Source organism: Alexandromys fortis, unplaced genomic scaffold (genome assembly GCF_014885135.2).
Source record: "Alexandromys fortis isolate MF-2015 unplaced genomic scaffold, M_Fortis_MF-2015_v1.1 scaffold_304, whole genome shotgun sequence".
NCBI classification, from domain to species: domain Eukaryota; kingdom Metazoa; phylum Chordata; class Mammalia; order Rodentia; family Cricetidae; genus Alexandromys; species Alexandromys fortis.
The window spans coordinates 648,548-661,767 of NW_026068173.1; the positions used below are offsets into that span (position 1 = coordinate 648,548).

General features: G+C 54.7%; 1 protein-coding gene across 1 annotated transcript; it reads left to right on the top strand.

Moving 5' to 3' along the window:
- The first annotated feature begins 5,671 nt into the window (after positions 1-5,671).
- On the top strand, positions 5,672-13,161 carry Emilin1 (elastin microfibril interfacer 1). The gene is made up of 8 exons (XM_050128516.1): positions 5,672-6,279; positions 7,133-7,258; positions 7,617-7,837; positions 8,975-10,897; positions 11,285-11,401; positions 11,827-11,844; positions 11,962-12,099; positions 12,460-13,161. The coding sequence occupies exons 1-8, from the start codon at positions 6,110-6,112 to the stop codon at positions 12,795-12,797; spliced, it is 3,051 nt and encodes a 1,016-aa protein (XP_049984473.1). The 5' UTR covers positions 5,672-6,109; the 3' UTR covers positions 12,798-13,161.
- Positions 13,162-13,220: the final 59 nt, after the last annotated feature.

Sequence of the window (13,220 nt, forward strand, 5' to 3'; positions counted from 1 at the left end):
ATGCTGCCATCCTTTGCTTCCCTACCCGACCCAGCCAGGTGCTTCCTTTGGGTCCTCCCCTCCCGGTCCCCTCCCAGGCTCGCCGGCGGTGGGGATGGATAGAGAGATGCAGAATGGATAGGATCGAGGATGCTGGTGCTCCCACGGGTGCCAATCTTTCTGAATCCACGTCCTACCAAACAGGCGGATCATTGACTACTTGACCAGTGCCGGTCTCAGGCCGGCTCTCTGCCTCCATCCCACTCCTGGAGGTGGGCGTCGAAATTAGGGCGGGCCCTTTCATAATCAAAAACCAAACGTGGGACCTCGGCCAAGTGGGAAATCACCCCCCGGATGTGAAGGAGGGGGTAGGAAAGGAAGGGCTGGGACAAGCCAGAGGGGTCGTGGGTTTGTGGTGAAAAAGAGCTGCAGTAGACATCCAGACAAACGAGGGTCACTGGTGAGGGGGAGCAGCACCCTGAATCTCTACAGCCCTCTATTCAGCTAGAAAAGGGTTTCCCCTTTCTTGCTTTCTCTCAGCTTCACCATAAAAGGGAATGATGTGGAGTCAGACAGGGCCGGGGGCTGGACTGTTACTCCGAAGCTGTCAGGGGTAATGGAAGCCAGTTGCTTTGCGGTAGAGGGGGGCTGGGGCTCGGGGGAGGCCTCTGCTTCTCTGAGCCAAAGAAAACTGTACGGGAGCTGCTATAGGACAGGAACAGCTGGGACAGGGGACCAGACTGCCTCCGGTGTGCACAGTGAGCTGGATTTGCACTATTCCAATGTTGCTTTCTCTGGTCTCAGACCACCAGCAGTTTGTGTCCAGTTTGCTCCTAAACTCAATACTTGCCGTCAGTAGTTAGTTTATAGCTGTCCATGCCTCCTCCCACTACTTGCCCCAGCCCCCACCCACTGTTCCCAGAAGTTTCATATTTAGAAATCCCAGGCCTACTGCCCTCCACATAACGTGGGTGAAAACCCAGGCGTGTTTTCCCCAGGCGTTCCTCCCTGAGCTGGTGTGTCCCCAGCTCCGCCCTGAAGGAATGATGTCTAGATTTAGGGATTACACATTATTATGCTTCATGTCTCCTGGAAAATTGGAGCAGATCCAAGTCCAACCACTTAGGTATGCTATTGAATCAGAATTAGACTTTAGTTTTCAAAGAAGCTGTACCTCAAGAGAAGGCCCAAGAAAGTACCTCAGATTTCAAACCAGCTGAGCCAGGTCCACAGCATCCTAGACAACCACAGCTGAAAGGCACCTCCATGATTTGTTATTGTCATTTCATTTATTTATTGGTAAATAAGTAAATCGGCCCAGAAGGTAATCTAGTCAAGGTCCTACAACTGGCTCCAGACAATGTCACCTGTTCTACCTTCCCTCCACAGTAGGTAGCCTTAGGAGGTTGTCCAAAGGTCAGGGAGAAACGGGAAAAGATTTATTTTAGAATTGCCCAGAAATGTCCTTTCTCTTTCCCTTCCTGTGCCTAGGTCAACGACTTTATCAGCCTAGTGCCTAAAGGAGCTGAAATAAAACTGAACTAGACTCCGTGGAGAAATGACAAATCTCCATTAAAAGCCCCGATGGGAAAGTATGTGGGAAGTGAGGCGGCCAGGCCTCAGCCTGGCAGGACTTGGGGGCGGTGCTAGGAAGATACTTATGAAACTTAATCTCTAATTTATATGATGGTTCTGTTTTTGCTGCCATCTAAATAGGACTTCACTATATAGCCCAGGCTGGCTTCAAACTCAGGATTCTCCTGCCTTTGTTGGGATTACTGGTGTGAGCAAGGACAGAACAAGAGTCCAGGGTCAGGTTTAGGAGTGAGAAATCCTTGGGAAAGGAGGGATACTTGTCTCTGAGTCCCAGGATGGTCAGATCCTAAAGCATTATACCTGGAGAAAGGCCTAGAAGACGTGTGCATGCGTGTGTGTATGTGTGTGTGTGTGTGTGTACACGCACAAGTGTGTGCGCACACACACGTGCTTGCATTTGGGCAGCCATGAAGTTTGTCTTAAAACTTCTCGTGAGCTTGAATCCCCATCTATGTTGGCATGACACAAGACACAATTCATACGATTCTCCTTCTTCCCGCCCAGCATTTAGTCCTTTAACAGGAGACCTTAGATGTAAAATGTTCCTTATATTTAAGGATATATTTAAGGATAGCTCCTTGCTATCCTGGCTCTGAGAACTTCAGTTTGTTGCTAAGTCAGTGATGGCTGAAATGAATTAATTGCCTAGTATGGCCAAGATTTCCCACAGGCACTAGGTCATTGGAAATCCCCCAACTTACAGTTGGTATAAAAACAGACTCTCTCTTACTACAGGGACTTAGCATTGTGTGTGTGTGTGTGTGTGTGTGTGAGAGAGAGAGAGAGAGAGAGAGAGAGAGAGCGCAATTCTGGCCAATTATGTTGGAAATTTGTGGCTGCCTGCCAATACTACTGCAGCAATGCGACTGCCACCATTACCACCACTACTTTATCCTAGCCAACACTGGTCGCCATTGCAACTTGCTTGCTCACCCTGAGGCCAGCAATTGGCATTTTCCTTGCCAGTGAAGGATGATCTGGAGATTTCACATTCATGTCAGACCCTAGGTCTTGGCTCCTAATTACAAGGCAAAGTGAAATGCGACCTCCTGCACTGACTTCTCAAAGCCAGCACTCTTCCACGTGACACATTTGCACTGTACAGCAGAATGGATGACACAAGAGCTCAGGGGAGGGACTGGGTGGCAGCTGAGCAGTAACAAGAGGCAGGAGGATCTCTGTGAATTCAAGGCCAGCCTGGTCTACAGAGTGAGTTCCAGGATAAACTCCAAAGCTACAGAGAAACCGTGTCTCAAAAAACCCAAAGCAACAACAACAACAAAACCCAAGAAGGCTAGGCTGATTTTTTTGTTTGGTATGTTTTTTTAAGACAGAGTTTCTTGTGTAACAGTCCTAGCTATCCTGAAACTCGCTCTGTAGACCAGCCTGACCTCACAGAGATCTGCCTGACTCTGCCTCCTAAGTGCTAGGATTAAAGGTGTGTGCCACCACTGCCCAGCCTAGCTGATTTTTTTTTAAGGTTGCCTGAAGGAAAGGAGAAGAAGAAAATTAGAAAACTCGCAGTGGTAGTCAGGGCAATCTGAAGGGGAAGTGGGTTGGTTTCTGCCAGGGCCAGGGCCTGCAGCTGATGCAAAGACCAAGAGTCAAGGCTCCCACCTCCCACTGGGAGGGCCCCCCAGGAATATCTTTAAGTCTTCCCGTGTTTCAGTTCCCAGGTCCCTGAAGAGCAAATACATTGCTGCTTCCACTGGTTTTTGATTTTTTTTTTCACAACACCTTGACTGGCATCAGTATTTCTTCTAGCCACCAAGGTCGTATTCTAGGTCTGTGGCTCTCAGAAGCAGAGGCAGGCCACTCAGTCATGGACAGAAGTTGGTGACATTCATTCTCATGGCTTCCAATTAGCATTCTGTAAATGATTCTCATTTAACTATTTTCTAGACAGTTACTTATTTCTACTAGAATGTATTACTCTATATTTTTTTTCATTATGTGGAGGCTAAGCCTACTCTTTCCAACCTCCTCCTTTTTTTTTTTTTTTTTTTTGATTTTTCAAGACAGGGTTTCTCCATAGCTTTTGGGTTCCTGTCCTGGAACTAGCTCTTGTAGACCAGGCTGGCCTCAAACTCACAGAGATCCGCCTGCCTCTGCCTCCCGAGTGCTGGAATTAAAGGCGTGTGCCACCACCGCCCGGCTGCAACCTCCTCCTTTTAGCTCAAGCTCTGGAACATTCTGTGGTGTTTCCTTTATCTTTAGTCACCGAGCAGGCATAACCTTTCTTTCTTCCACGGTCACGATCACCAGCACAACCCTCTGCATCACTTTCCAGTGCAGAGTTTGGAGGAGGTCCTGGAGAGCAGACAGACCTCCAGGGGTGCTATGGGATGCATTCAGAGTTACAAGCTCCAGAAATTGAGGCTGAAGTCCTTGTAACCTCACTCTGTCTGGGTTCACTGCACGTACTCACTTCAAACCTTGCAATCTAACAGCCTGGCCAGTCATGGGAAGCCTTGCTCTCATTGGCCCATAATCTACCTCTTTTGACTCCTGCCCTGCTCCTTCCTAGCAATTGACAGCTGGCAGAGGCTGAGTATAGTAGTATCAGCACTCAGGAGGCTGAGGCAGGAGGATTCCCACAAGTTCTAGTCTAAAAGAAAAAGCGCTAACATAGAGCAAGTAAGCCTTGATTATTATTATTATTATTATTATTATTATTATTATTATTATTATTATTATTATTTTATTGGCACTATTCTGGAAATTTTAAATTGTATTAATCCTCACAAACCCAAGATGGAAGAAGTTATATTCTCCCTGCGTTTGAGGCAGAAACTTCATTTGAACTCTTCCCTGAGCCTGAACTCTCTTCCCTTCCCTTGTCCCCATCCTTTCCTCCTCCTCCTCCTATCCTGCCCCACACTGTCCAAGTCTGCCTTTCCCGGCAGCTCTTCCTCCTACCCCCAACAGCCAGCTGTCTCTCCCCTGCTCTTTGCCAGCACACACATCATCCCTTTGTCCTGGCCTCTTGGCAATTGATCTGTCCTGCTTCTGTGGTTGTCTGTTTGGGGGCCCTGTTCCATTCCCCCAACAGCCCACGTTGTTCCTTAACTGACAGTGACAGAGCTTTAGACTTGCCTTTGCAACATCGGCACCTATCCAGTGCCTGGCGGCAGCAGCCTCTCACAGCCGCTGTCTGTCTGTACTTCAGCTCAGTCCTTCTAGTGTCCCCCGGGAGACAGAGGCCCAGAGCATACTACAGACAATGCAAAGGCAAGAGGCAGCAGGCCCCTCACCAAGAGCTCTCAGGTTATGCTGAGGATTCTCTGTAGACAGCAGAGAGGTGACTGGTCCCCAAAACCAGAGAGCAACCAGGTCTCACCTCTACCATCACCATAATCACCCATCCTGGCTATAGCCTGACCGCCCCCAGTGGCAGGCAGGAAGGAGATGGCCTCTCCTCTTGTCTCCTCCATTAGAGAAAGACTGCCCTTTGTCTTCTGATTCCTTCGTCTTCTCTCTCTCTCTCTCAGGTTTCCCATCTGTCTCCATGGAGTGCCTCCTGCCCCCCTCCTTTTTTCTTCCGAGTCGTTCATTAGAATCACTTGGAATCTAATCTCAGCCATGTTACTGACTTGCTGTGTCACCTTGGACAGATGACTTACTTCCCCACCGTGAGCCTCTAAAAGGAGGCAGAAGGACCCAGTGATGATGAGGGGCTGCCGAGCCCCCATGTGTGCTATCCCCTGCACAGTCCTGCCTTCTTGCTGTCCTCGGGGTTCCCTCTCTCTTCATCTTCTCCCACCGGGTCTGTTCTGACTGACCCAGGGGAGCTGGGACTCTGGCAGTGGTCCTAGCCACCAGCTCTGTGTCTCCTGTCCAGATTTGGTCCCAGCTCCATGTGGCCTGTGTGAGAGGCTGGCCTCAAGCCCGGCGGCAACTCCACATTTCTGTTTTTCCTTTTTTTTTTTTTTTTGCCCCCCTCTTTCCCGGAGTTAACAAGAAGCAGATGTGGCGCCCGATGGTTGGAGAGGTGGGGGAGGAAGGGGGAGGCTGGACCGCCAGCCAGACAGGGGGAAGGGAGGGGAAAGAAGGGAGGGAGGAGGCTGGCCCGCCCCGTGGTCACTCTTGTGCCTCTCAACAGCCACAGGGGCAAAGCTCTGTCATCCTTAGGATCCAGTCATCAGGGAACAGAACAGGGAGACCAGAAGAGGGCCAGCTGGAGCCAGGGGGTGGAGGCTCAGGAAACAGTCTCTGAGAGGGGCAGGGACCAGGCACGGGAGGCCAGGGGCCCAGAGAACAGACTCCCCTCAGAAGTGCAGAAGAGGAGAGCGGAAGGAACTGAGGGAGGGACAGACAGGAGCTCGAGGAGGAAAGAGGAGGGAGAGAGAGAGGGGTCAGGCCTAGCAGTCAAGGAGAAGGCTGTGGCTGGGGGCTGCAGGCAGGAAGCGGGGGTCGGAGCTGGTTTAGCCGGCTGTCCCCTGAAGAGGAGCAGCGGCATCCCCTGGAGGCTCGGGTCTAGGCACCAGTGATCAAGCCGGGATGTGTCTCTAAAGGCGGCAAGGAACACCTCACCATGGCCCCCAGCACCCTCTGGAGCTGCTATCTCTGCTACCTGCTGACCGTAGCCACGGAGGCTGCCAGCTACCCTCCTCGAGGTTACAGCCTCTACACAGGGGGCAGTTCTGCCCTCAGTCCTGGGGGACCCCAGGCCCAGAACTCACCGCGGCCTACCAGCCGCCACAGGTAAGAGTCTGTATCCCCTGCCAGGGCTGGAGGCTGTGTTTGGGGAAGGTTCTCAGAAGGTGGGCAACAGGCTATCTCCCTAATGCGATGAAGAGAGAGGACACCCGTCCATCAATGACCCTCCCATGTGCACCTTCCTGCGGGACTTTTCCCAGGACTTTGGTGGCCTAATGGGGATCAGCTCACACCCCTTCTCCCTACGAAGGCCTGCAGTTGGGTGCCCAGGAAAACTACACTGAGGGGCATGAACCAGACCTTCCTGCCAACTGTGTACCAGCCAGCTCGGGATCAGGCAGACCTTTTGTCCCTCTCTAGGGCTTCCTCCACTAATGTATGACTCCCTCTGCTCTGCTCCTCCGTCTGGCTCCACAGCAGCCCACAGATTAGAAGTCAGTGTGCACGGGGCCAAGAGTGCAGCACCACAAGCCCCAGGGGGACAGAAACCATCAGTGGCTTAGTCTCTATTTAACCATAGGCCGGACATCTGCCTGCCCCCGCATGGAAGCACCATGTGCAGGGGATTATCTCCAGTATCCCCGGTGGTTGGCTTACACAGCTGGGACTTGAGACAGGCCCAAGGAAGGGCACAAGGGAGCGTGAACTCCAGGGTGCCCAGGACCCCACAGTCATGAGACCTGACCTCCCTTTGTGTCTATTTTTTCTTCCGTCCTCTCGGTCTTGAAAAGTCTCTATCTACTATGATGACTAAGACGTGGGACGGGGGCCGCCCTTGCAAACCCCCTATCTTTCACTGGTCCTCAAGACCCCTTCATCTTTTGACCCTCCTTCAGCCTCTGGGCCCACTGGGGCTTGTGTCTTTGGTCCTTTGGCCCAGGTAGGGTTGTACCTACAGGAACTGGTGTGCCTACGTGGTGACTCGGACAGTGAGCTGCGTCCTTGAGGATGGAGTGGAGACCATCGTCAAGCCAGACTATCAGCCCTGTGGCTGGGGCCAGCCCCAGTGTCCCCGAAGCATCATGTGAGTCCCCCAACACATTGGGTACTGGGCAAGGGCAGACAGCTGGTGGCTACTGTGCAAAGCAGGGAGTAGGGGGCAGGACAGGACTTTTTGAGGAAAGAGTAGGGTCCTGGCTTAGTTGGGGAGCTGCTGCAATCATACTTCCCTTGTCTCCAATCTTTAGGCCTGTTGGTCAGGCCAGCCTCATAGCCAGGAGCTCAGGGTTCTAGCACAGGGGAAGGGGAGGAAGAGCTGGGATTTAGCCCTTGGCTAAAAATCTGATATCTGTGAAGTGAGCAAGGCCACACACGAACTGGCCAGTGAGGGAGACAACCTGGCAGAACCGAGAGAAAACAAAGTCTCCTTCTCCTCTGGCCAGGTACCGGAGCTTCCTTCGCCCTCGCTACCGGGTGGCCTACAAGACAGTGACAGACATGGAGTGGAGGTGCTGTCAGGGGTTTGGGGGCGATGACTGCGGAGAGGGTCCTTCTTCTGCGCTGGGCCCTGCACCCGCCACGCCACACCCCCGGCCCAGGCCTGGGCGCCCCAACCTATCTGGCTCCAGTGCGGGCAGCCACCTCAGTGGGCTAGGGGGAGAAGGTGAGTCCCCACGATACTAGGGATAGGGAGACCCCGGGTGGTAAAATGTGGGGCCCCACTGTGCTCCAACTTGGAGGGAGGTGGACAGAAAGGAGGTAATGACGTCCCTGAGATTCTGCGTGTGTTTATGCCTGCGAGGGTTGAGTGTGTTGTGTGGTGGGGGGCCAGGAGTGGGGGTAGATTGATTGAAAGACCTGAAAACCTAGAGCTGAATAAGAAGGCATAAAGAGGATTTGCTCACATACGCCCTCATGCGGCCAAGGTCCTTCCTAGTCGGGAAAGGCTATGGGAGAAGCCGGGGAATTCCTTTGAGAAGCTCTGTCTGTCCCCATTGAAGACAGTTAAGACTACAAATCCTAGCATGCATTGCACCTGACTACAGGTCCCAGGTCCCTTTCTGGCCCCTGGAGACTGCAGGTCCCAGAATGCAATAGTCCCTGTTGCATTTTTCTTTCCTATGTGTATGTGCTAGGACAGGCACACCGGATGCGCGCTCTTTTCCTGCCAAAGAGATAACTGAACTATAATTATGGAAACAGGAACTTCTGGCTGACTGGCTAGCCAGTCAGCACCCTGGCAGGCTTGCTGCAAAGGCTTCTTGTTTGTCCCTGTGGTGCTATAGGGAAATGCCCTGTCATTGCTACAGTGGCATGTGAAGTACTTCGCCTTCCCGTTTTGTACTGTTTGACAGCCCTAAGAGGGAGGACACATGGTGTCATTCTCATTTCCCAGATAAGGGAACAGTTTCCAAGAAGTCAAGAGGTCTTAAGGACAAGTGGAAACGATGTGGGTAGGTTTGGTGGCCAGATGGTCTGGATTTGAAATTTGACACGGCCCCCTTGTCAAACTTTTTTTCTCTTGCCCAAATCATCCAAAGGAATGCCTCTGACTCTTGCTGGGACTACCAGTCTAATTCCTCTGGTTCTTGGCTTCCCATGTCATCAAATGGCAAGAGTATCTGCCTAGTAGAAGTTTTAAGAGCTGTGATTCAAAGCTGGGCTCAGGGCATTCGGTGAACAGTGTTTCCTTTCTTTTTTTTGCTCTTGCCCAAATCGTGCAAAGGAGAGCCCCTGACTCTTGCTGGAGTTGGGGGAGCAGGGCCTGGGCCCTCAGTCATCTGCTGTCCTCTGTCTTCAGGTCCTGGGGAATCAGAGAAAGTGCAGCAGCTGGAGCAGCAGGTACAGAGCCTGACCAAAGAGTTGCAAGGCCTTCGAGGTGTCCTGCAGGGAATAAACGGGCGCCTGGCAGAAGACGTACAGAGAGCTGTGGAGACGGCCTTTAATGGGAGGCAGCAGCCGGCAGATGCGGCTGCCCGTCCGGGTGTGCATGAAACCCTCAATGAGATCCAGCATCAGCTGCAGCTCCTTGACAACCGCGTCTCCACCCATGACCAGGAGCTGGGCCACCTTAACAACCATCATAATGGAGGCACCGGTGAAGGTGGCAGGTCCCCAGCCCCTGTCCCAGTCCCTTCTGGCCTTAGTGAGGAGGTGTTGCGGCAGCTGGACCGGCAGCTGCAGGAGTCTTGCTCCGTGTGCCTGGCAGGGCTGGATGGCTTCCGCCAGCAGCAGCAAGAGGATAGGGAGCGGCTGCGCACACTGGAGAAGCTACTGTCCTCCATGGAGGAGCGTCAGCAGCAGCACCTGGGACCTGCCATGGCCAGGAGGCCCCCTCAGGAATGGGCCTCAGAGCTGGGCCGGCGACTGTCAGAGCTGGAGCGGAGGCTGGATGTGGTGGCCGGCTCAGTGACAGTGCTCAGTGGGCGCCGAGGTTCTGAGCTGGGAGGAGCAGCTGGGCAGGGGGGCTACCCCCCAGGCTACACCAGCTTGGCCTCCCGCCTTTCCCGCCTGGAAGACCGGTTCAACTCTACCCTCAGTCCCTCAGAGGAGCAAGAGAAGGACTGGCCTGGGAGACCAGGGAGGGTGGGCCACTGGTTGCCTGATGCTTTAGGACGGCTAGAAAAGCTGGAGGCACTCATGACCAATGTGAGCAGGGAGCTGGGTGGCCGCCTGGATCTGCTGGAAGAGCAGGTGCCAGGGGCCGTGCAGGCTTGCGGACAGCTCTGCTCTAGGGGCTCTGAGGAACAGGATTCTCGGGTCAGTGAGACCCTCAGTGCCTTGGAGCGCAGGGTGCTGGACAGCGAGGGCCAGCTACGGCTGCTGGGCTCAGACTTGCACAAAGTTGGAGCAGCAGGGGAGGCCCAGCAGGCCATGTTGGAGGGACTGCAAGGGATTGTGGGTCGCCTGCAGGAGCGCATGGACGCACAGGAGGAGACAGCAGCGGAGCTCCTGCTGCGCCTCAATCTTACAGCAACCCGGCTAAGCCAATTGGAGGGCCTGCTGCAAGCCCGCGGGGACGAGGGCTGTGGGGCCTGTGGCGGTGTCCAGGAGGAGCTGGGCCGCCTTCGGGATGGCGTGGAACGTTGCTCCTGTCCACTCTTACCTCCACGGGGCCCTGGAGCTGGCCCAGGTGTTGGAGGACCAAGCCGCGGGCCTCTGGATGGCTTCAGCGTGTTTGGGGGCAGCTCGGGCTCAGCCCTCCAGGCCCTACAGGGAGAGCTCTCCGAGGTCATCCTCACCTTTAGCTCCCTCAATGACACACTGCATGAGCTCCAGACCACTGTGGAGGGCCAGGGTGCCGATCTGGCCGACCTGGGGGCCACCAAGGACAGCATCATCTCTGAGATCAACAGGCTTCAGCAGGAGGCCACAGAGCACGTTACAGAGAGTGAGGAGCGCTTCCGAATCCTGGAGGAGGGCCAGGCACAGGCGGGCCAGTGCCCTAGCTTAGAAGGGCGATTAGGCCGTCTTGAGGGAGTCTGTGAACGACTGGATACCGTGGCAGGGGGACTACAGGGCCTGCGTGAAGGCCTTTCTAGACATGTGGCTGGGCTTTGGGCTGCCCTACGGGAAAGCAACAGCACCAGCATCACACATGCAGCCCTGCTGGAGAAGCTGCTGGGGGGCCAGGCAGGCCTGGGCAGACGACTTGGTGCCCTCAACAGTTCCCTGCTACTCCTGGAAGACCGTCTGCAGCAGTTTAGCCTGAAGGACTTCACTGGTGAGGACAGAAGGCGTGAGAGGGTCCCCTTTCAAGCCCTTCCTTGTTCCCTTCCACCCTACAATAAACAGCAAGGAGGCCTGATCTTCGCCCCCACCCCCGCGCCTCCTCTTTGCCCTGCCCCAGTTATAGCCCTTTTACTGTGTCTCTGGGAGGCTGAAGTGTGCCTGCAGAGAAGCTGCCAGGGAAGCTGCCTTCCTCTGGTTGCTTAGAGCTGGGATGTGGCTCTGTCAGTCAGGTGCCTTGCCTGCAGCCCAGGGGGCCCCTTGTCTCCACAGTCTTCCAGGCCCCTGTGTCTCAGCCGCCTCTCTAATGGGAATCGCCACCTCTCCTATCAATTGGAAACTCCCTGTACAGTTGTCCTTCAACTAGCTTTTGTCACCACAGGGCCTTCGGGCGAGGCTGGGCCCCCTGGGCCTCCTGGGCTACAGGGGCCTCCAGGCCCTGCAGGACCCCCAGGACTTCCTGGCAAGGATGGAGAGAAGGGGCCCATTGGACCACCAGGTATAGTGGCTGAGACACTTGCTTCAACCAGGGTTGCCGCTCTCCCTGCCGCCCAGGCATAACGCTCCACACGGACGGAGCTTGGCTGAGAAGGGGAAAGGGAGGAGAAAATGGGGGTTCCTAGTGTCTAACAGTGAGCAGAGAAGAAAGTGACTGGCCATTTGGCTGCCGAGTATCTTGTTCTCCCTGCCATATTGCAGATTAAGGCTTAGCCTACAAGGGCCATCTGAGGTATGCACAGCCCGGGGCTAAGGCTATGGCCCAGCAGCTGCACAGATTCGACCCGACTTACACTGTGCTTGGCCCCTCACTCCTGCTGGGAAACACACCTACCCTCAGAGTCCCGCAAGCCATCAACGTGTGAGGAGTGGCCTAGGCATAGGGAGAGATGCCCGACTCATTGTTGTCCCCTTTCCTTCTCACAGGTCCTCAAGGTGAGCAGGGTAAGTTCATCTGAAGGAGGAAATGAGCTTGGGGCTGGAAGAGGCTAGTCCTCGGGCAACCTGGACAGCGGGGAAGGGGGCTGAGGTTACGAACTAACTCTTTCTACCCCTCTTCAGGAGAGGAGGGAGCTCCAGCGGCCCCAGTACCGAGGGTGGCATTTTCAGCTGCCCTGAGTTTACCTCGGTCAGAACCTGGCACAGTCCCCTTCGACAGAGTCCTGCTCAATGATGGAGGCTACTATGACCCAGAGACAGGTAACCTGGGAGCAGCTGAGGAAATGGGTGAGGTTGGGCAATGCTAATGCCCCGCTCATGCCGCTGTAGACAAGTACTTCTTTTCATGTTGTGAGTTAGAAAGACCTTTGTTCCTCTCCATGCGTTTTCACCACAGCAGGACACCGAGAGAGTGGGGAGGGAAGGGGACTGACAGGCCACAGGTTTTTATAGGGATAGGCTCCCAGGCATCCTACAGTAAGTGCTGGAGATGCAGTCCAGTGGAATCGCTATGAAAGGACCGGCGGGCCTCTCCACAGTCCAGGGGTGTTGAGCCCACTCCCTCCCCGAGAAACCTTCCCAGACACCGTCTCCCCTCCTGACTGTCATTCTTGTCCCCAGGTGTTTTCACTGCACCACTGTCTGGACGCTACTTGCTGAGCGCTGTACTAACTGGGCACCGGCACGAGAAAGTGGAGGCAGTACTGTCGCGCTCCAACCTGGGTGTGGCCCGCATAGACTCGGGAGGCTACGAGCCCGAGGGACTGGAGAATAAGCCTGTGGCCGAAAGTCAGCCCAGCCCGGGTGCTCTGGGCGTCTTCAGCCTTATCCTGCCACTGCAGGTCGGAGACACTGTCTGCATTGACCTGGTCATGGGGCAGCTGGCGCACTCGGAGGAGCCGCTCACCATCTTCAGTGGAGCCCTGCTCTACGAGGACACAGAGCTTGAACAGGTGTAGACAGGGTCGGCCAGACCACCAAACTTATCCACAGAGGCCGCAGGGCCACTTGGGTCGCGGCTCCCCACCAAGGCTGGGGCGAGGCAAGTCCGGGGACCACGCCCCGCTGCGGTTCAGGCGTCCAGAGCGGCCGCTCAGCACGCAGCGACTTCGTGGTCTCTGGGACCTAGGTGTCTCCTCTTGACTTTTGGCCTCACTGCCGTCCCCACCAGTGCCCTCTCCAGGACCCAGGCTGCGGAAGAGGAATCGTCCCTCGCACCTTTTCTTTCCGCAATCCTCGGGGTCCAGGGCTTTCCCGAGCCCGCACCACCGTACTAATCTATTCAGGAATAAAGACACTTAATTTTTTTTCTACAAAACATAGCTATTCTGCTCCGGTACTTGTTCGGGGGTAGATAAGGGACAGGACGGGAGGAGACGGAG

What these genes read in the sequence shown, in the direction of transcription:
- Emilin1 (XM_050128516.1), top strand. Translation starts at nt 6,110, where the DNA reads ATGGCCCCCAGCACCCTCTGGAGCTGCTATCTCTGCTACCTGCTGACC. An exon ending in CAGTGTCCCCGAAGCATCAT is followed by an intron (nt 7,259 to 7,616) that starts GTGAGTCCCCCA and finishes TCCTCTGGCCAG; the next exon opens with GTACCGGAGCTTCCTTCGCC. An exon ending in TAGCCTGAAGGACTTCACTG is followed by an intron (nt 10,898 to 11,284) that starts GTGAGGACAGAA and finishes TTGTCACCACAG; the next exon opens with GGCCTTCGGGCGAGGCTGGG.